The sequence below is a fragment of the Apodemus sylvaticus genome, chromosome 5, assembly GCF_947179515.1.
Source record: "Apodemus sylvaticus chromosome 5, mApoSyl1.1, whole genome shotgun sequence".
Taxonomy (NCBI): domain Eukaryota; kingdom Metazoa; phylum Chordata; class Mammalia; order Rodentia; family Muridae; genus Apodemus; species Apodemus sylvaticus.
In genome coordinates, this window is record NC_067476.1 from 103,196,472 (window position 1) to 103,217,964 (window position 21,493).

A 21,493-nucleotide genomic window follows, 5' to 3' on the forward strand; every position below is an offset into this window, starting at 1 on the left:
AACTACAATTTCAGGCATATTGGGTAGGTTTGTTTTGTTTTTTTATAAAGATTTTGTTTATGAGTGTTATGGTTACATGTATGTATGTGTAGCACATGTATGCCTAGTGCCCCGAGACCAGAAGAGGGTATTGGAAGGAACCACCATGTAGGTGTAGGAATTAGATCTGGGTCCTCTACAAGGACAAGTACTTTCTATCTCTGAGCTCTCTCTCCAGTCCCTTTAATATGGTTTTTAACTTTAAGCACTTCAGCTTAGCAAGAGAGATTAATATAGGATGTGGAAAGTATTCTATTAGCAGATGGGGGAGCAGTTAATTCGGATTAGATTTAGGGAAGGTGCTTAGATAGGGTCAGCACCAAGTAAGAGATGGCATTTTTTTGACTTATATCCCAAAGGCATCCTGGAGCAGTATGGTATAGTTGGACATACAAATGAGACTGAAAAAAAGGTGGTATGTATTGATTCTTACAGGAGTGGGGAACACAAATGAATACATGTAAGTTATTTATAGGTTCAGATGTTAGTGAAAGGCACTGTTCAGAGAGAAGACTTCAGAAAAAAATCCCTATGATAGCTTCACGAAGTTCTTACCAGTCTGAACAGTCTGAAGTCCTCTCTCTGTATCTTTGCATTCTCAAGCACAATTCCCAGTTCCTTAGAAATGTCTGCATGGCAACAAAGGATTTTATTGCCAAAAAACCAAACAAGAGCGTGAGAGATGCCCTTCCAGTTTTCTCTTTCTTACTTTTTGGCTTTTTTGAGACAGGTTTCTTTTTCTTTTTTAATGGTACCCAGTTTACTTTCAGAGAACAAAGGACTACTTAACAGGTTAAAAGCTCTTTAAATAATTTAACATTGCTTCCAGACAAAGTTCACTAAAATATTTTATTTAGAATATTTTCTCATTCAGAGAATAACCATGATAAACATAGGTTATTTTAAAATAATTGTAGCAATGGTTTTCTTGAAGGTAATCTGATTAGTACAGTTATAAATACAAAAGGGGGAGGGGTTACCAGAAATAGCACATGATTTTTAACAAAGCTTCAGGAAAATCTTGATTATTAAAATTAATTTAAAATCTTACAAGTAGGCTGAGTATGGTGCATGTCTATTAATCCCAGCATGTGGGGGAGGGGAGAGGTTTGAGGTCGGGAGATTTTGAGTCTGAGGCCAGCTTGGGCTACATAGCAAAAACCTGTCTTAAAAACAAAAATTTTTTAAATAATTTTTGCATATAGTTTTAGCTCATTCAGAGCCCTCTACCAATAAGGCACCTGCAATAGTAAAAAAAAAATTTGCTACTGCAGCCTTGGGGAACATTCTTGGTGGCTATTGGGTTGGTGCTCCTCTTGACAAAGCTCTCTTTAAGACAGCTACATATTTATATACATCCCAAGTTCTAAGTGTAAACACTGCTATTGAGTTAATGTACTGGAACGAAAGCATTCATCCTTAATCATGTTTCCCACAAATTAGAATTTCATAAAAAATATGAAGTGTTAACACAGAGGTGATAGGGACCGACTTTATGAAAGCTGACAGTCTGCAACTCAACAAAGTCTCGAGCGGTGGCATGGATCCCTGTATTAACAGCATTCCCTCCCTGCATGAACAACAACTCTACTGCTTCCTTAGAGCCCAACTAATGATGGTTTTGAAGATCCACACTGGCCATGGCCTACATGGCTTAAGATGAAGGGCTCTTCCTGTCTCCTACTCCTAAATCCCTTTCATTTAGCTTATCTGACAGTCCTAAAAAGGAAAAAGTCATTAAGTAAAATGTTATCTGCAGTGTATCCAACATCAGCAGCCTTTGACTCAGTCAGATTCCAACAGAGGTTCCAAGTCTGTCCCATCATCCTGGAGAATATCACGCAAATTTCTTCTTGGTAGCTGTGAACCTCTCCATGTACTAAAAACATGAAAGAAAAATATACATATGGCATTTTGTTATAAACAAAGAATACTTTTTTTCAATAATTTTATGTAGTTTGGTGTTTTGACTGCATGTCTGTGTGAGGGTGTTGGGTCCCCAGCAACAATTTTATCCAATTGTGAGCTGCTGTGTGGGTGCTAGAAATTGAATTCTAGTCCTCTGAAAGAACAGTCAGTGCTCTTAACTCCTGAGCCATCTCTCCAGCCCCTACAAGGATACTTTTTAACTTAGGTTTTTATGGGGTTTTTTTCCTTTTTAATTTGACTTGAGTAATTTCATATAAAATGTATGAGACAGAATCTCACTATATGGCCCTGGGCTGGCCTTGGACTCAAGAGATCTGCCTGCCTCTGCCTCCCAAGTGCTGGGGTTAAAACCCTGCTGTCAAACCTGGCAAAATCTACTCAATTATTAAAGTCATTCATGTTTGCCTTTTTTAAAATTTTATTATTTATTTATTTATTTTGGCTAAGAAACAAAAGATGCAATAAGCAGAATGTGGAGAAAGTGACTTGGCGCAATACAGTCTGGCCAAGCCTTAGAGAACTACCTCCAAAATATGAACCTGTCAGATGCTAACTGTAGCTATCACTTGAGTTTATCCCATCAGTTTTTTTTCTCTAGAGCAGGCACTAGAAATATAAAGATGTTAATACACACCTTATCATAACCCTCTAGTTCTCGAAGTTTCTTTATTTCAAAGAGATTGCCTTCCACAGCAAGCAGGCAAATTTGGGAGTCACTGAGGATGCTTTGTGGAAGCATGCTGAGCTCAAGGCAGTTCTCTTCCAGCCGGAGGACTTTGAGGCGAGGACAGCAAGATATCCTCACAGAGACCTGAGATATCTGTTGAACAACAAAACAGTAAGAGGACAGAGCACGATGGCCATGCTGCTACATTGGAGCAGATCTTGACTGTCCTAGTTTTTTCTGCCGCCTCCGTTTTCTCACTACCTACTCGTCACAGAAGCCTGTTACATACCTTCTGTTACTCCTCCACTTCCAAATTATTTGAAGGTTACCAGTAACTTTTCAGAAATAAAAACTAATAATAACAGCACTGTGCATTTATTGTAGGAAATAATGAGAATCATGTAAGTTTAAGGGAAAAGTTTACCAGTAAGCTGCCACTCAGAAACAACCACGTGAACATCTTGATACCTACTATTCTGCTCTGTCGCTGAAGCCAAAGTTTCATGCTTCCCACACTGCTGCATCTGACTGACCCATCCATTTCTTGAGACTCCCTCTTGTGCATGACTTTTGAATTTCTCCTGTATTTTTTTGGGGGGGGTTGGCATTTTTTGTTTGTTTTCTTTTTTTTTATATGATGTTTTATATATATACCATTGCTCTCTTCAGACACACCAGAAGAGGGCATCAGATCTCATTACAAATGGTTGTGAGACACCACGTGGTTGCTGGGAATTGAATTCATGACCTTTGGGAGAACAATCAGTGCTCTTAACCGATGAACCATCTCTCCATCTCTTTTTGTTTTGTTTTGTTTTTTTGTTTTGTTTTTTTTTTTTTTGTTTTTGTTTTTGAGACAGGTTTCTCGGTGAAGTACTGGCTGTCCTTGAACTTGGTCTGTAAACCATGTTTGCCTTTAACTTGTAGAGCGCTCCTTGCCTCTGCTTCCTGAGTGCAGGGATAAAAGGCACCACCACAACCCTTTTTATTTCTTTAGAATTATATTCAAGTGGAAATAAATTCCTAATGCTTCCTATTTAACATTCACAACCATCTAGAAAACAATCATTTTTTTTTCTATATTCTTTGTTTACATTCCGAATGCTTTCCCCTTTCCCGGTTCCCCCTCCCCATCAGTCTCATAAGCCCTCTTCCCTCCACCCAGTCACCCCCCCTCCCATTTCCCTGTTCTGGTATTCCCCTACAATACTGAATCAACTCTTTTCAGAACCAGGGCCCTCTCTTTCCCTCTTCTTGGGTATCATTTGATATGTTAACTGTGTCTTGAGAATTCAGAGCTTCTGGGCTAATTAATACCCACTTATCAGTGATTGCATCCCATGTGTATTCTTTTGTGATTGGTTTACCTCACTTAGGATTTTCCAGTTCCAACCATTTGCCTAAGAAAATCATTCTTAAAACCATTTCACTTGTGACTTCAAAATAGGTATCAATAGTCCTATGTACTAATCTCGAATACAGCTTTGTATCTACAATTTTTACTAAAACATTTGGATAATTCATCTAATGAACTCAGCATGTCCATTTAGTAGCTTTGTAGGTCCTCCAGGTCAATTCCAAACACTCTGTCTTTGACCCAGCCACTTCTTTGCCCATTAAAAGCTCCAAGTCTTTTCCTTCCCATGCTGCAGGATGAACCAGGGTCTGGTATATGCTACACAATTACTGTACTACTTAGCTCTTCTCCAGTGCTAGGCCACTAAATTCTGTTGACTACCTAGCATCTCAAATCACCACCTAGTAACTTAAAATGCAGATTCTTAGACTTCTTACTGAATCAAACACTAAGGTGACCTTAAGCTCTCCAGGTTATCCAAGTATACTCTAGCCGTAAAGAATGTGAAATAAGTCAACTAATACCAATGACAGTTCTTTCCTAGAAATCTCAAGGAAAAGACAAAACCAACCTTCAAGACTGAATATTATGCTAACTACAATCTAGCACAGTAATAACATGACCATAGTAGCTAATATACATATATAATGTACATATATGGAACCATAAATGCTAAAAACTAAAGGCTACCTAATCGCAAATGTTTTCTTTCCTCACTGTACCTCATATCTAAAGCAGAGCACTTCTCTATACTGTTAACCAAGGAGCTTCAAAACAAACAGTTCACTTATAAAATTGTCCAATTATAACCTAGCTCCAGAACAGCTACCACTTAGGGATTTTTCAACGTCTGATGTCTGACTCTCAGATCCAATCGGTATAGGTTTCATTCCTACACTATATCATCCCTGACATGGGTCCTCACTAAATAATTGCTGTGAAAAGAAACTGAATATTTGTAAAACTTTCAACTGGTTTTTTTTTTTAATTATCTCACCCTGTTACTCTCTTCTACCTTCCTCAAAACACTTTCAACCCCATTATACAGCCACTATCAACCCACTACATGATACGGAGCATTGGAGTCCGTTCACCTTATATACCTTTTAGCTTCTAATATTCAATTCCATGATTATCGTTTAAGGAACAGGAAATTATCAGAAGACCATAAGTGCAAACATACACTGGGAAGAGGGGCAACACACACAAAGTATAGACCTGGTTCTGGTTGAGATTGAGTTCGATGGCCTGCAGCTCCCCGACTGTGTCAGGTATACTCCGAATCTGGTTTTTAGAGAGATCTACTACATCTAGATGTCTCAGGCTACAAAGCTGGGGTGGTAATGCTCCCAGCTGATTCCCAGAGAGACTCAGCGTCTTCAGGGCTGACAGCTGCCCAAAGGTAGATGGTAGCTCTCTCAGGTGATTGTTGTTGAGGCTTAGTGTCTCTAGTTTTTTCAGATTGCATAATTCATCAGGTAGAACAGCTGGTGAAGAAATTTTTTTTAAAACATAAATCTGACATAAAAAGCATGGTAGCCCACTTCATCTTGTTTTTGGGACAGGGTATTAAGTTGTCTAGGGTAGCCTTTTAATTATGAACTTTCTGCTTCAGTCTTTGAGTAGCTAGGGCCTAAGTCACCGGGCTTGACTTCTTACATAGAATTCTCACGTCATGTTTAGGTTTCACAAACTGGGAGATTAAGAATCCATCAAAATGCAGAAAAGTGTATATGTGTATAATGGGTTCCTTTTGTAAAGAGGCTTAGGTGTATTCTAAAACCAATCTGGGGAAGTTTAAAAGATCCTCCCTTTCCACCCCCACTCCAATTAGATAACTGTTTACATCGATCCCCAAAGGTCTTCCAAGTTCAAATTTCCCTAGTAATAATAATTATACTACCCAAGGAGGCTTTTAGATTTAATTACATGAGACAACAGCTTCAGTACTCAACATTCTGCATCCACCTAATCTGATTTCATAACAAAAAAATCATCTAACAGGAAAAACACCCTTCATAACTGCTGATTACTAGCAAAAGCTGCCCAGCCACAAAATCCATACTCAGTTTGTTGTTGTTGAGGGAGAGGCTCTTTAGCAGAGTGAACTTTCCTATTATCAGAGGTGGTAGGCTGTCGATCTTGTTGTTGGACAAATCGATGGTCCTAAGATTGCTTGTCAGCTTCTGCAACTCTGAGGGGAACTGGAGAAAGGAGCTCACAGTGTGGAAAAATCCTGCACCAACAGACTTCGCCACCCCGCCATCCCTATCCCTTTTAGTTTCTTGGTCCGGTCCCCTCAGGTCTCACCTCGGTCAGACCACGGTCTTTAAGCTGAAAGACACCAGTTTTCTGCGCTGTTTCCACATGAGCACGGAGAGCACTGTTTCCCATCCTAGCGCCACGGCTCAGTTCCCTGCAGGAAAGAAGCATAGCTGTCACCTCCCAATCTAGACGTGCAGCCATCGCTAAATCTCCCGTTTGGGTCTCCTGTCCCAATTGTCACCTTCTGCCTATCACTTCCCAGGGGCCAGCCCAAGAGTGGCAAGGAGAAAGCAGGGGAGCAGACAGCGCTACCGCAAGGTCTTGATGCTTTGGCAGCTGAGCTAAGGGCCAGGAAGCCTCCGATAGCTGCTGCGGGAACGGGGAACTTGAGACTCGCCTCCTATCGCTCAGTGCAGAGAAGACTCCGCCAGAGAACACCCGGGACCCGCGCTCGCCTGAGACGCGCTCCCAGGGCTTCCGCCCGGGCGGGAACGCCCTGTGACATCATCAAACCGCGCGCCCGTTCGCTGTGTGCTCCTCAATCCTCGCGCCAGTTCCAGAGGTGTGCGGAAGCCATGGCTGCCGCCAACCCTTGGGACCCAGCGTCCGCTCAAAGTGCAGCTGGGTTACTGCTGAACCACTTGGTGGCTTCGGGGATAGTCACTGAGGTACGTAGGGGCAGCGACGGCGTCATCAAGGTGGCGACAAAATTCTGCTATGAGGTGGTGGTCCTGGTTATGCCGGCGTCAGTGAGGCGTGAGCCAGTTGAGGACTGTGTACACTATCTGGTAGCATTCCTTGGAGACTGCGACCGTGACCATACTCCCGTGGGTTCTTCGAGTGTGAGGGACTGAGTGGGTGTTTTGAGTGGGTTATCCTAGGCCGGTTGGTAGGAGATGGAAAAGCGCTCCGCTTTTTTTTTCTTCCAGTGATACTACCTCTAGAACAGTGTTTCTCAACCTTCCTAAGGTTGCGACCCTTTAATACAGTTAATGTTGTGGTGACCCCCAGCCATAAGATCATTTCCGTTGTTACTTTATAACTGTGATCTTGCAATTGTTATGAATCCTAATGTAAACATCTGTGTTTTCCGATGGTTCTTTAGGCTATCCATGTCTAGTCTGTTAAAGGGTAGTTTGACCCCACCAAAGGGCTTGTGAGGCACTCATTTTAGAACCACTGCTCTATAAACTAGAGTGGGGGACAGTGAGAAATATACTGGCAGGTACTTTAAAAAGCATTTTCGACAACGCCTCTTAATGGGAATTATTGAAACATCTTCCCCCCTGCCCCCCAGTACACAAGAATTCTAGCAGAGACTCTTAAGGGCAGCATCTATTAAAGTTGTGTGTTTGTGTGTGTGTGTGTGTGTGTGTGTGTGTGTGTGGTTTTGCACTGTGAAGATTTTGGACATGTATATACAACAAGCAGATAGACAGAAAGAAGTTGAATATGTGAAGGAATAACAAAATGGCTGAAGGGAATGGGGGAGTGAGAAAATGTACATTATGCTTGAAGGAAGGAAGCTGATACCAAAATGAAGTTGAGGAAAGTGAATTCATCTGTAGAAATTAGCAGTGCAGACATGGTGGAAGAACTTTCCAATACTTTTATTTTTATTTCATGTATATTGGTGTTTTTGCCTGCTTGTATGTCTGTGTGAAGGCGCCAGGTCCCCTGGAATGGGAATTACAGACAGTTGTGAGCTGCTTTGTAGGTGCTGGGAATTGAACTTGAATCCTCTGGCAAAGCAATCAGTGCTTTCAATCACTGAGCCATCTCTCTGGCCCCTTTGTTTTATTGTTTGTTTGTTTTTTGGTTTTGATGTATGAAAGAGGTAACAGAGAATTCAGATATATCCTAAAGTGTCTAAGAAGCCTAAACAGCCAGATATAGTGACACAAGACTTAGGAAACTTGGGAGCTGGAAGCAGGAAGATGACACAGAGTTCAAGTCTAGCCTAGGATAGTGAGAAGATAGTGAGAAGACCTTGTCTCCTTTAAACAAAAAAGAAACACCTAAAAAGACTAAGAAATCATTCAATATCACTCAGCAAGCTGGAAGAATTAGCTCCCATAGCCCTCTCCTTTTTTGCCGTATCATCTTTTAAAATGAGTTGTTAACAGCCAGGCATGGGTGGTGCACACCTGTGATGCTAGTGAGTTACAGACCATCTAGGGCTAAGTAGCAAGACTCAGTCTCTAAATAAATAATGCTAAACTAATAAGGGTGAACTGTGATAGCATTGTGTCATGAAAGATTTTGGCCTTTTCCTGAAGATTCCGCATTGCTCCAAGTGTGAGCGGCTCTGGCTAACTGGTTTCCCAGGACCTGGCACAGTACTCTTCAGGTAGCCCTTCCTCCTCCCTGCTTTCTTTCTACCACATTGCGTAGTATTCTCACCTTGCATTATGCCGTTGTCTTTTCATAAAACTATTGGATTATTTCATACTTAACACATTTGAGACTCAGTGTCCTTGAAAGTGTTAATATAGAATACAAGTTCCTAAACCATAGGTGATCTCAGACACTTATAGTGGTGGTTTATGTTTATCTCCCTATTGCCAGGTAACACACATTAGCCAGTTTTATGTTTTTGGTTTTTTGTTTTGTTTTGAAACAAGGTTTCACTATGTAGCCCTGGCTATTCTGGAACTCACTCTGTAGACCAAGACTCAAACTCAGAAATCCACCTGCCTCTGCCTTCTGAGTGCTGGCATTTGTAGCGGGGAAATATTTAAAAAGACCATCTCACTAACTCTCCTGTCCCTGCAGACCTTAGCACCAGACCCCGCATGACCCCAGCTCCTCAGCAATCCTGCCAGCCTGGCCATATCTCTGGCAGTGGCGGGGTCCCGCGAGTTTCTGTGAGTTCATCTTGCTTCCACCCAGTGCCTACTCATTCCAATTACCCGGTAAAGCACAACTCTTAATCTTAAATAGTTTGCCAATTAGATTTATGTATATTAAATTTACAATTACAAGATGCCAATTTACAATGGTAAAAGTCTTATCCCAGTTTCTTTCTTTCTTTCTTTCTTTCTTTCTTTCTTTCTTTCTTTCTTTCTTTCTTTCTTTCTATTTCTTTCTTTCTTTCCTTTCTTTCCTTTTTTTTCCCGGTTTTTCAAAACAGGGTTTCTCTGTATAGTCCTGAAACTGACTCTGTAGACCAGGCTGGCCTATCAAAAAGTCGTGAAGGAGCCAGGCGGTGGCTGGCACTTTAATCCCAGCACTTGGGAGGCAGAGGCAGGCGGATTTCTGAGTTCGAGGCCAGCCTGGTCTACAGAGTGAGTTCCAGGACAGCCAAGGCTACACAGAGAAACCCTGTCTCGAAAAAACCAAAAAACAAACAAACAAAAAAGTTGTGAAGGGCTGAATTTAGATCCCAGCACCCCAGTAACAGCAGAATGTGATGGTATGGTATATGTCCTAGAGCTAGGGGCCAGATACAGGTGGAGCTTGCTGGCTAGACTGTCTAACCCAGTCTAGTCAGTATGTTACTAGTGTGTTTGGGCTCTGGGCTAGAAATATTTAGGTTCTTGGTCTCTTATCTAAAGAATTGAAAATAGCTTTATTCTGAGGGAAGAAATAACACAGAATATGGAGAGACACAGCATCAAGATTGAAAGCAGGCCACCACAAGGGCCCACAGCCTGAGCTCTAAAGGAAGGAATTGTTTACATATACCCATTGTTTGAATGGTTCTCTACTCTTTTTTTTAAAGATATATTTATTTTATGAATGAATATTTTATGTATGCATGTTTTGCCTGCATGTATGTATGTGTACCATGTGCATGCCTGTTGCCCAAGGAAGTCAGAAGAAAGTATTGGATCCCCTGGAACTGTAGTGACCCACCATGTGGTTGCTGGGAATTGAACCTGGGTCCTCTGCATGAGTAACAAATGCTCTTAAATGTTGAGCCATCTTTCTTTCCAGTCCTGTTTCTCTGCTCTGGTTGATAGATTAGGTCAAACATTCTTTTCTTCTAGTATCCATGTTCCTTCCTATAGCATCTGATTTTAATCGTATGCATGCTGTGGTGATTTGAATGAGAATGGCCTCTATAGATGCATATATCTGAATACCTAGTACCCATTTGGTGGAAGGATTTCATCTGTTTGGGAGATATTAGGAAATGTGGTCTTGGAGCTTGTCATTGAGTATGAGCATTGAGGTTTCAAAACCCACACTATTTCCAGTTAGCTCTTTCTGCCTCATGCTTGTCTCTCAACATGTAAGCTCTCAGCTTCTGCTCCCATTCTATTTCTGCCTGCAGCCATGCTCTCTGTCAAGATGGCCATAGACTCATAGACTATAACTCTATGGAAGCATGAGCCCAGAATTAAATGCTTATGAAGGTCAGGGAGGAGTTTTGACTGAAGTCCAACTCACTCACTGTTAGGTCCAGTGAGTTTCCAAACTGATCTGTAGTTATTTCCCCAGTTCCAGAATGTATATTTGGGATAAATATACTTAGCTCAAGGCTAGCTTGGACTGCATGAGGCCTTATCAAAATCAAATAAAAACAGAAGATATTCATTCTACCCTTTTAATATGTTCTTTGTGTTAAATGCAGTGGTGGACATAATATTATTTTTAATCCTTTGTGTATGTTATTTCAGTGTGCTAACTTTTTGTAACATACTATGCTTTCCCTGTTTATTTACCAATAGGAGATGTTAGATATATCTAAGAAAATGGTTCCTTGCTTTGTGAACTTTTCCAGATTACAGCAGATCTCAGATATTCAAGCTGAAATCTATCAGGTAAATAATGAACTTTTCACTTCTACTTTTCCATTTAAAAAGTGTGTAGTATGTTGGGATGTATTTTAGAGAAAATGTGGATACTTAGCATACAAGAGGCCTTAGAGTTGATGCCCAACTTTAAACTAAAACAAACAAAAACACTTCTTAATTGGTTTGAATAGTATTCTTTTGCAATTGAAACAATGCCTAGTGCATGGCTGATAGGGGCTTGTCCTATTAGTTAATTGTAGAACAGGAAGTCAAGACACCAAAATGAAAAGCTCCAGTGATTTTCCTGGCTTTCATATAAACCATCCTTCCACCCCATTTAAGGAGTATGTTTATATCTTGTACCATGTTTCTGTAGCTTGTCCATCTTTACCAGTGTTTTAAGCTTTTAACTTTGGGATGCTTTCTGTGTGAGCTAAAGTTTACTTTTGTTCCTCGAGTAGAACAATCTGGAAATTGAACTTCTGAAGCTAGAAAAGGATACAGCAGATCTTATTCATCCTTCCTATTTGGGTAAGTTTGCTTAAGAGAACAATCACTAGGATTTCAACTTGCTCTTGAATTATACCAGCATATAAACACCAGGCAGCAGAATTCTAATGTCATAATCTTTCCCAGGTACTGCCCCATAGACATGCCCTAACATGTCTCCAGGGTTTTTGTTTCATTTTTTAGGCAGGGTCTTCCTATGTACCTTTAGCTAGCCATGAACCCATCCAGTTTACCTGACTATTGGAACCAGTATACAGACATGGCCTGGCTGGCTCCTCTGCTAATCTGGGGCTTAGTGATGTATAAGGAAAAAAGATTAACTTCACTCACAGGTTTGGAGGTTTGGAGGGACACATTAGCTCAGCTGTAGTGGTGCCATTCCAACACTGGAGGTCTTGACAAGAAAGATCACATTGCAGGACAAGAATTCAGAAAATCTAGGCATTAGTCTCACTCTTATAACATCAGTTCCAGGAGAACTAGCCAGTAATCAGAAACTGGGCGGAACTAAGTTTTTGTTTGTTTGTTTGTTTGTTTGTTTTGTTTTGAAGCTCAAGCAAGCAGGGTTTAAGAATAGAATAATGAGCTGGCTCATTCTGGCTCCAGGGACCAAGGTTCAATTCCCAGCACCAACATAGTACCTCACTGTCATCTAACTCCAGTCTCAAGGAACCCATGTCCGTAGGCACCAGGCATGCACATAACGCATATACATGCATGTAGGCAAAATGCACATACACATAAAGATACCATTTTTAAAAAGTAGTAAAATAATAGCACTCTGCAGCAGGAAGGGTTTTTGTTTATATGTTTTGTTTTGAGACATGGTCTCATGAAATCCTAGCTAGCACTATGGAGACCAGGCTGGCCTTAAACCCCTAAGATCCACCTACCTCTGCCTCCTTAATATTTGATTAAAGTCATGTGCAACATACCCAGCAGGGAAGGGTCTTGAAAATTAGTTGAACTAAGTTCTTTACAAAGGCATTGCCCTTGATGACATAATTGCTCCTCATTCCTATTGAAAGCTCCACCCCTCATCCCAGAACCACCACACTGAAGACTAAGCTGTCAACACCTAAATGCTTGTGGGACACACTATATCTAATGTTTCCAAACTATAGTAACTTCTCAAAGACAAGAGAGCAGTATTAAGTTTTCTGAAAGTGCTGTATATATAACTGAAATTGGTAGAGTACTCATTTGGCATGTCTAACACTCTGGATTTAATTCCTAGCACTCCATATTTAGTCTGGTAGCATATACCTTTAATCTTAGCACTAATGAGGTAGAGGGAGTCAGTGAGAAGTTCAAGGTCATCCTTGATTACATAATGAGTTTGATCTTAGATTGGAACATGGGAAACTGTCTCAAAAAACAAACCAAACAGGGCTGAAGGATAGCTCAAGAAGCAGAGGCCCTTGCCACCCCGAGGACCTGAGTTGAGTCCCCAGGATCTACATGGTACATGTGCTATAGCATGTGTGCATGCACCCACTCCCACATACAAATAATAAATGTTACAAAACAGATAGGACCAGTTAGATGGGATAGTGGTAAAAATGCTGTGGGCTGAAATGATGAAGTGCCTCCCAGCCGCGGATCTGATAGTCTTTGCCACAAACCGTGTATGTCAGAGGCCTGGCCATTTAGTCATCTTGCTCTGCCTCACCATATCCCTTGGTTTTGTATTTTATTTACAGAGTTTTACAGAAAATAAAAAAGTAAAATGTGTTAACTAGAAAAAAAATGCTTGTGGGTAAAAGCATTTTTTTTACAGATTTATCTATTTATTATGTGTAAGTATATTGTAGCTATCTTCAGACAGACCAGAAGAGAGTGTCAGATCTCATTATGGGTGGTTGTGAGCCACCATATGGTTGCTGAGATTTGAACTCAGGACCTTCAGAAGAGCAGTCAGTGCTCTTAACCACTGAGCCATCTCTCCAGCCCCAAGCATTTTCAACTAAGCCTGATAACCTGAGTTCAAATATTGGCATCCACAGAGTAAAAGACAACAGATGAGAAAGTGTTCTCTGACTTCCAGATGAATACTGTGACACACACACATATACACAGAATTAAATAAATTAACAATCTCAAGCTTTCTAAACAAATATTGAGGGAAAGGCTGGGGATGTAGTTCAGTAATTGAGTGTTTATTTAGCATGTATTAGGCCCTAGGCTCAGTTTCCAGAGATTACAAAAAAAAAAAGCTAAAAAGGATAAAATTCCTTAGGGAAAAATTCTGAATTTGGGAATGTTCTGTAGTTATGTAAGAGAATGTTCTTAGAATAAAGTTTTAAGAATCAAAGATGTGTGCTATATAACTAAGTAGATAAAGGCACGTGCCATCAAACCCAGTGCCTTAGTTAGTCCCTAAGATCCACATGGAAGTAGAGAACCAACTCCTGAAAGCTGTTCTTTGACCTTCATATTGGCACCTTGACACACATGTGGGCACTCCTGCAAGCACATACACACATGCTGTAAATTTTTTTCTAAGGAATAAAGGCCGTGCTGTCTACAACCTACTCTCAAATAGGTCCTTTTAAAAACAGAAAGGGTGTATAGATAGATGCTGAATTTTTTTCTTCAAAGATTTATTTATTCTTATATGTAAGTACACTGTAGCTGTCTTTAGACACACCAGAAGAGGATGTCAAATCTCATTATGGATGGTTGTGAGCCACCATGTGGTTGCTGGGATTTGAACTCAGGACCTTTGGGAGAGCAGTCAGTGCTCTTATCCACTGAGCCATCTCTCTGGCCCTGGTACTGGATTTAAAAACCAAATAAAAAGTAGACTTGAAAAATACAGGAAATAATTTAGTATTATAGTTTGGTTGTTGGTAGGAAACATAAGGGAAAATAATTGAAAATGAAGATAAAACTTGGGTTACTAAAGAAAGCAAAAGTAAGATGTCTACAGAGATTATGGGATTAGTTTATTTGACTTGTTTGTTTTCTGCTTTTGAGATAAGGATCTCTGTTGCCTAGAGTAGGTCTGACTCTGTCTTAGGGTTTTAGTGCTGTGAACAGACACTAGGACCAAGGCAAGTATTATAAAGGTCAATATTTAATTGCAGCTGGCTTACAGGTTCAGAGGTTCAGTCCATTATCATCAAGGTGGGAACATGGCAGCATCCAGGCAGGCATGGTACAGGAGGAGCTGAGAGTTCTACATCTTCATCTGAAGGCTCCTAGCAGAATACTGGCAGCTAGATGAGGGTCTTAAAGCCCCCACCATGCCGGGTGGTAGTGGCACATGCCTGTAATCCCAGCACTCTGGGAGGCAGAAGCAGGCAAATTTCTGAGTTCAAGGCCAGCCTGGTCTACAGAGTGAGTTCCAGGACAGCCAGGGCTATACAGAGAAGCCCTGTCTCAAAAAAAAAAAACCAAATCCAAAAAAAAAAAACAAAAAAAGAAGAAAAAAAAAAGCCTCCACCCACAGTGACACACCTACTCCAGTAGGGCCACATCTTCTAATAGTGCCACCCCTGGGCGGGGTTCTCTGAAAAGGCAATAAGTGGACTTATCCACTGAGCCATCTCTGCAGTCCCCAAGGAAGACATTTTTAACAGTTCTAAAACATACTTTTCCTATTGCTCACTGTGTTGCTATCTCTGGTTTATGTAGTTGAGAAATGTGATGTTCTGCAAAGCATGAATAATCATCTGGAAGCAGTGCTCAAAGAGAAGCATGCCATCAGGCAAAGACTGCTGAGACCCATGTGCCAGGAGAACTTGCCATTGGAAGCTGTTTATCACAGGTTAGACCAAGAAGCGGAAATGGAGAATTATGCATGTCTTTTTAAGGTAGTTTTTATTTAACCTGGCAGTTATGTTGTAGCATAATTCACTAAACAATGTATTATTGATTGTATTTATTAACATTACTAGTGTTGCTGCATTAAACTGGAAAGTGTCTTTTCTTTTTTAAATATAACTGGTAAAAAGAAAAAGCCAACCTAGTCTACAGAGTAAGTTCCAGGTCATCCAGGGCTACACAGAGGAAGCCCTGACTCAAGAAAAGAAAAGCATAAGAGAATCAAAAACTGAAGCTAGCCATGGTGACACACACCTTAGTCCTAGCACTGGAGTGGCAGAGGGTGGATCTCTAAGTTTGAAGCCAGCCTGTCTACAGAGCTAGTTGCTAGTTTTAGAATAGCTAGCCAGGGTTACATATCAAGACACTCTCTCAAAAAGATAGGGAGGATGAGGATCAGAGGGTTACAAAACCTGAAAACAAATTTTTTTTTGAAACAGTCTTATATAGGCTGGCCTCAAATTTGCTGTGTAGTTGAGGATGAAAAAAATTGGATGTTGGACTTTGTACTTAACTCTACAGATAATATATCTCAGTCTCAGGCTAGTGATTTGAAAACAGAACAAAGAACAACAACAAAAAGATGAGCTGAGTAATGATTTTGAAGATTTTACCAATGTACATTCAGAAAAAATATGTGATATATTTTTTTTAAGATTTATTTATTATTATATGTAAGTACACTGTAGCTGTCTTCAGACACTCCCAGAAGAGGGTATCAGATCTCATTACAGATGGTTGTGAGCCACCATGTGGTTGCTGGGATTTGAACTCAGGACCTTCAGAAGAGCAATCAGTGCTCTTAACCGCTGAGCCATCTCTCCAGCCCCCCCTTTTTTTTTTAAGATTTATCTATTACATGTAAGTACACTGTAGCTGTCTTCAGACACCAGAAGAGGGTATCAGATCTTATTACAGATGGTTGTAAGCTACCATGTGGTTGCTGGGATTTGAATTTAGGACCTTTGGAAGAGCAGTCAGTGCTCTTACCTGCTGAGCCATCTCTCCAGCCCAATGTGATACTTTTCAATGTAGAATTTATCCCTGGTGTCTTCTCAGTTATCCGAACCAATATGAGGTTTTGTTTAGGGAAGTCGCTTTATGTGAGATGGTTATTATCAACCATTGAAGGTTGTCATCCTTCTCTTCCTCTCCTCCTCCTCTCTTTCTTTTTTGAGATAGAGCTCAATATATAGTGTTGGCTGGCCTAAAACTCACTCTATAGACCAAGCTGATCTCAAAGTCAGAGATCCTCCTGCCTCTGCCTCCCAAATGTTGGGAATAAAAACCTGCCACACACCCAGTTCCATCCAGTTTAGTTATCATGAATGTGTCTTTTTTTAATCTTTTGGGTCTTTTGAGGCAATGGTTCTCTAGCTGTACCCCTAGCTGTAGACTAGTCTGTAAACTAGGCTAGCCTTGGACTCACAGAGATCCACCTGCCTCTGCCTCCTGATTGCTGGTATTAAAGATGAATACCATGATGCCTAGCTTATTCCATTTTTTCTGTTTGCATGACAACCTAAGTTTTACCCTAAGTAAAAGAGAAGAACCTTTTTTACTACTGATAATTCCATTAAAAGGTTAATGATTCTCATTAGATTTGCTTATTTCAGGGTTTTTTTGGTTTTTTTTTTTTTTTTGGATTTTGATTTTTTCGAGACAGGGTTTCTCTGTATAGCCCTGGCTGTCCTGGAACTCACTCTGTAGACCAGGCTGGCCTTGAACTCAGAAATCTGCCTGCCTCTGCCTCCCAGAGTGCTGGGATTACAGGTAGACTTGCTTATTTCAAGTTAACAGTCCTAATTAAAGGAAAAAAAAAAAAACAACTGAAGAAGAAAAGTTACTGTTTTTCTAACTGCATTACCTTTCTGTCCCAGAATAACTAACAAGAGCAACTTAGTTAGAGAGAGAGGTTTGACTTGGCTCACAGTTTAGATGTAACACATCCAGCATGGTAGGGAAGGCACTGTGGTTGGGGCAGCTCTATCTGTAGTGGTAAGAACTTGCAGCATAGCTTCTTTACACCATAGTGAATTAGGAATTGGAGAACACCTTCAGGGTCTGTCCCTAGTGATCCACATCTACCAGTGCTCCAAAACTCCAATAAGTCCCCAAACAGAATCACCCAATAGGGACCAACCATTCAAACACAGGAGCCTGTGGGATAAATTTATATTCAAACTGTAACACTCTCTTTCAGATATATGGTACATATGTTGGATCTGGCTGTGACTTTCATTGAGAAATTGGAAACCCATCTTGAAATAGTTAGAAATATCCCTCATTTAGATGCAAACCTAAAGAAAATGGTGAGTATCATTAATATAGCTGCCCTCTGTTCTTATACTAGGATCTCAGCTGTATTACCTTTTGCCTTTTTTGGTATTGGTTTTACTTTTTAGTCTCATGTAGCTCAGGCTCCTAAGATACCAAACAAAGCAATGTATTTCATCATGATGCTGTTCTGTGGCTGTGATTAGCCTTTGTTCTAATGGCTTCTCTGCGGCTGTCTTCTCTTATCTCCATCTAGCTCTCTTGGCCCTCTCCCTTCCTCCAGATAGAGTCTTTTTGTTTGCATGTCACATGGACTGTTACTCTTTCACTCTCACCCTTAATGTCTGTTCCGCACTGTCTCCCTTTTACTTTTACAGCACGCACACACACAGAGCATTCAAATATAGAAATACATACTAGACAAGACTTACCATGTTTGTCTTTCTTTGTTTGGCTTATTTCACTTTGAGTTAGTTAAAATCATGAAACATAAAAGAAAAACAAACATTTTCTTAACCAGGCATGGTTCCCTGCACCTATAATTGTTAGTAATTGTAATGGCCATGGCTGCTACATGGATAAACCCTATCTTTAAAAACCAACCTTTAAAAAAGAGATCTATTGCCCATTGCCAGGTCGAGGTGGCGGCGGCGGCGGCACACGCCTGTAATTCCAGCACTCTGGGAAGCAGAGGCAGGCAGATTTCTGAATTCGAGGCCAGCCTGGTCTACAGAGTGAGATCCAGGACAGCCAGGGCTATACAGAGAAACCATGTCTCAGAAAACCAAATACAAAAAAACAGAGAGAGAGAGAGAGAGAGAGAGAGAGAGAGAGAGAGAGAGATCTATTTATTTATTTAGGCAGGTTCTTTCTTTTTAGCGTAGGATGACTTTGCGTTCACTATATGTTTCAGACAGGCCTTGAGCTCGCAAACATGCTCCTGATTCAGCCTCCCAGTAGACTAAGAACTTTAGACTTTACTCTCTGAATACTGGGGAGCCATTGCATTTTTTGTTGGTAGTGAAGGTTGTGGTTTTTACTTTATTTTAAAAAGTGTGTATGTTTCTGCACTCACATCACAGAGAGGGAGGGAGGGAGGGAGGGAGGGAGGGAGGGAGGGAGGGAGGGAGGGAGGGAGGGAGGGAGGGAGGGAGGAGAAGGAGAGAAAGGGAAAGGGAGAGAGAGAGAGAGCCCGTTGGTTCCTTAGGGCTGGAGTTACAGGCAATTGTGAGCCATCTGACAGGTTTGCTGGGAACCAAACTTGGGTCCTTTTGAAGAACAGGAAGCGTTTTAACTTTTCAATCATGTCTCCAGACCCTTGTTTTTCATTTCTGTTTTAATTTTTTGTATATGGATGGATGTCTTGCCTGCATGTATCTCTTTGTGCCATGTGTGTCTGCCGCTCTCATAGGCTAGAAAAGGATATCAATTGCCCTGGGGCTAGAGCTACAGATAATTGTGAACTGCTGTGTGGTTGCTGGGAATCAAACCTAGGTCCTCTAGAAGAGCTGCAAGTGCACTCTTGCAGCTAAGCTGTCTCTCCAGTCCATTTTCAGTTTTTAAGGAAAAATTCTGAGGAGTGGATTGATTAGGACTATCCTTTACTCATGGAGCAAATATCGGATAGATTAGATTGAGCCCTAGTGAGAACAGAAAGGATCATGACCATCTAGAATATGTTAGGAACACAGACTTTCAGGGTCAAGAGTCCACTCTCTATAGTGCTTACCTAGTACGTGAAAGGCCTTTGCTCTGTCCCCAGCTCCAGAAGAAAATTGCAGAATTGCAGATTTCAGTCACCCTTTAGAATCAGTTTAAGACAATTTTGGTGTCACACACATGCCTGTGGGGGATAATGAGGTAGAAGGATACCACAAATTCCAAATCAGCCAGATGTAGTGGGTTATTCAAAATGATGGCAGAGGAGACGTGAGCTCACAGACAGAACATATGTAAGGTTGGATTGGGGGTGGGTGAGTGGAGACACAGTTTTTATTTTTGGTTTTTGTTTATTTGTTTTAGGGCAAGGTTTCTAATCCCATTTACACACTAACAAGTCCTAAATTGAGATTTCCATTCCATATACTTTTCTGTAATTCAAGACTCTTACAAGGAATGTAAGAGTTTCTCTTGGCTCTTGTACTTACTCCCATCTACAGTCTTTCCATGGAAATGGAACTCTGCATCTCAAACCCTAGCCTACCTACCTCTTTCTCCCTGCCCCCACCCCAATCTACTGTTTTAGGGAATGTTTGCAGTAAAGGATAGAAAAACATCAGATGCTAATTTTTGAAGTATTTATTTCTGTAATCAATAACAGATTTTTTTTCTATTTTTCTTTATTTCAAATGTTACAGAGCAAAGCTTTAGCCAAGATGGACATTTTGATGAACAAGGCGGAAGAACTGGTAGAGAATATACTCAAGTGGCGAGAACTACAAATGGAAACTTCATTATATATCCCCAAAATGCTAACTGAAGAAAGTCATCTTCATGAACTTGATATAGTGACTCCTTTACCTTTTTTTTCTAAGGCTCACACTGGAACCTCTAATGCCAAGTGATGCCATCTTTACTTTTGGTTAATTACATGTAGTCAAAGAAGTCCATTTCTAGATTGGTATGACAGGGATATTGATAGGCTTTGTTGCTAGCAACACTGAAAGAGCCCTCTTAATATTGGAATAGCAGAGCCAGAAAGATGTCTCAGTAAAGAAAAGCTCCTGCTTTAAGCCTCCCAGCCTGAGTTCAGTCCCTGAGATCCACATTATCAGAAGGGGATCACTGATTCCCACAGATTCCATCCTATACTGTCCACACATGTGTCATCATATCATCCTATGCTGTCCACACATGTGTCATCATATATATGTGCCTATACACACAAAAATAGAGGAGAGAGAGAGAGAAAGAGAACGGACATTGGAGTATATATGTTTTCACTTCATTACATGTGTTTTCACTCTCTTCAGTGAAGCTTAAAAACGATCAACTATGGGGCCTGGTGAGTTGGCTCAGCGGGTGGCCACTTTTCCAGCAGTCCTGAGTTCAGTTCCCAGCAACTACATGGTGGCTCATAACCATCTCTAAGGGGATCTGATGCCTTCTTCTGGCTTACAGATGTATGTGCAGCAGAGCACTCAAATTGAATTAAAAAAAAAACCCAAATATTAAAAAAATGATTAACTATATATATGATAATTAATAAATTATCATATATATATATATTATAAGTGAGTTGAACATTCTTCAGATCGAAGATCTTGTATTAGGATTCTGCATTACATCTTTTGAAAACATTTCTGAATTGGAATGTTCCTGAATCTAAAACCGCTGTGATTATTCTTGTGAGATTGAAGAATAGCTACATACCAGGACTGTTACCCTTTGAAGACTTCATAAAGCAGTGGTTCCTTGACTGACTCATCTAGAAACTTATGTAATAAGAGGATGAGAAGGTGGCTGGAGAGATGGCTCAGCGGTTAAGAGCACTGACTGCTCTTCTAAATGTACTGAGTTCAAATCCCAGCACCCACATGGCGGCTCACAACCATCCGTAATGAGATCTGATGCCCTCTTCTGGGTTGTCTGATGACAGCTACAGTGTACTTTCGTATAATAATAAATAAATCTTTTTTTTAAAAAAAAGGCTAAGAAGGGCTCAGTGTGAGCATACTGTACAGTGTGGTTTGTGTGGGATACTTTGTTTCCTTCTGAGCGCCTAGGATGCTTGACCATACCAAGTAGGAAGGACCTTTGGTCCTGGCCGCTGCTGGCAGCATTGCAAAACACCTCATCGCTAACACTTTTGATTTTGATGGCAGCATTTAACAGGTGAGTTGCTGTACTAAGTCACAGCTGTGAGTGTGATGACTAAGT

General features: G+C 40.7%; 2 protein-coding genes across 6 annotated transcripts; one reads left to right on the plus strand and one right to left on the minus strand.

Annotated features, from left to right (window-relative positions):
- Nucleotides 1-889: 889 nt before the first annotated feature.
- Nucleotides 890-6,748, minus strand: Lrrc57 (leucine rich repeat containing 57). Of its 3 annotated transcripts, none has more exons than XM_052183347.1 (6): nt 6,655-6,748; nt 6,303-6,408; nt 6,058-6,196; nt 5,211-5,479; nt 2,603-2,788; nt 890-1,918 (listed from the first exon to the last, which is right to left on the minus strand). In XM_052183347.1, the coding sequence occupies exons 2-6, from the start codon at nt 6,384-6,386 to the stop codon at nt 1,877-1,879; spliced, it is 720 nt and encodes a 239-aa protein (XP_052039307.1). In that variant the 5' UTR covers nt 6,387-6,408; nt 6,655-6,748; the 3' UTR covers nt 890-1,876. The 3 variants fall into 3 exon arrangements, with proteins under 3 accessions (XP_052039307.1, XP_052039308.1, XP_052039306.1); XM_052183348.1 differs by having other exon boundaries at nt 6,570-6,722; XM_052183346.1 differs by having other exon boundaries at nt 6,499-6,722.
- A 7-nt stretch (nt 6,749-6,755) lies between these two features.
- Haus2 (HAUS augmin like complex subunit 2) lies at nt 6,756-21,249 on the plus strand. 3 transcript variants are annotated; one of them, XM_052183343.1, is made up of 7 exons: nt 6,827-6,925; nt 9,033-9,172; nt 10,934-11,026; nt 11,461-11,530; nt 15,149-15,281; nt 17,541-17,649; nt 19,972-21,249. In XM_052183343.1, the coding sequence occupies exons 2-7, from the start codon at nt 9,053-9,055 to the stop codon at nt 20,176-20,178; spliced, it is 732 nt and encodes a 243-aa protein (XP_052039303.1). In that variant the 5' UTR covers nt 6,827-6,925; nt 9,033-9,052; the 3' UTR covers nt 20,179-21,249. The 3 variants fall into 3 exon arrangements, with proteins under 3 accessions (XP_052039304.1, XP_052039303.1, XP_052039305.1); XM_052183344.1 differs by lacking the exon at nt 9,033-9,172 and having other exon boundaries at nt 6,756-6,925; XM_052183345.1 differs by lacking the exons at nt 6,827-6,925; nt 9,033-9,172 and adding an exon at nt 6,969-7,084.
- Nucleotides 21,250-21,493: the final 244 nt, after the last annotated feature.

Coding starts and splice junctions, on each gene's coding strand:
- Lrrc57 (XM_052183347.1), bottom strand. CDS start 6,386: ATGGGAAACAGTGCTCTCCGTGCTCATGTGGAAACAGCGCAGAAAACT. Junction 5,480..6,057: donor CCTCAACAACAACAAACTGA/GTATGGATTTTG, acceptor TTTCTTCACCAG/CTGTTCTACCTGATGAATTA. Junction 2,789..5,210: donor TCAATCTCAACCAGAACCAG/GTCTATACTTTG, acceptor GTTGTTCAACAG/ATATCTCAGGTCTCTGTGAG.
- Haus2 (XM_052183343.1), top strand. CDS start 9,053: ATGACCCCAGCTCCTCAGCAATCCTGCCAGCCTGGCCATATCTCTGGC. Junction 11,531..15,148: donor TATTCATCCTTCCTATTTGG/GTAAGTTTGCTT, acceptor TGGTTTATGTAG/TTGAGAAATGTGATGTTCTG. Junction 17,650..19,971: donor ATGCAAACCTAAAGAAAATG/GTGAGTATCATT, acceptor CAAATGTTACAG/AGCAAAGCTTTAGCCAAGAT.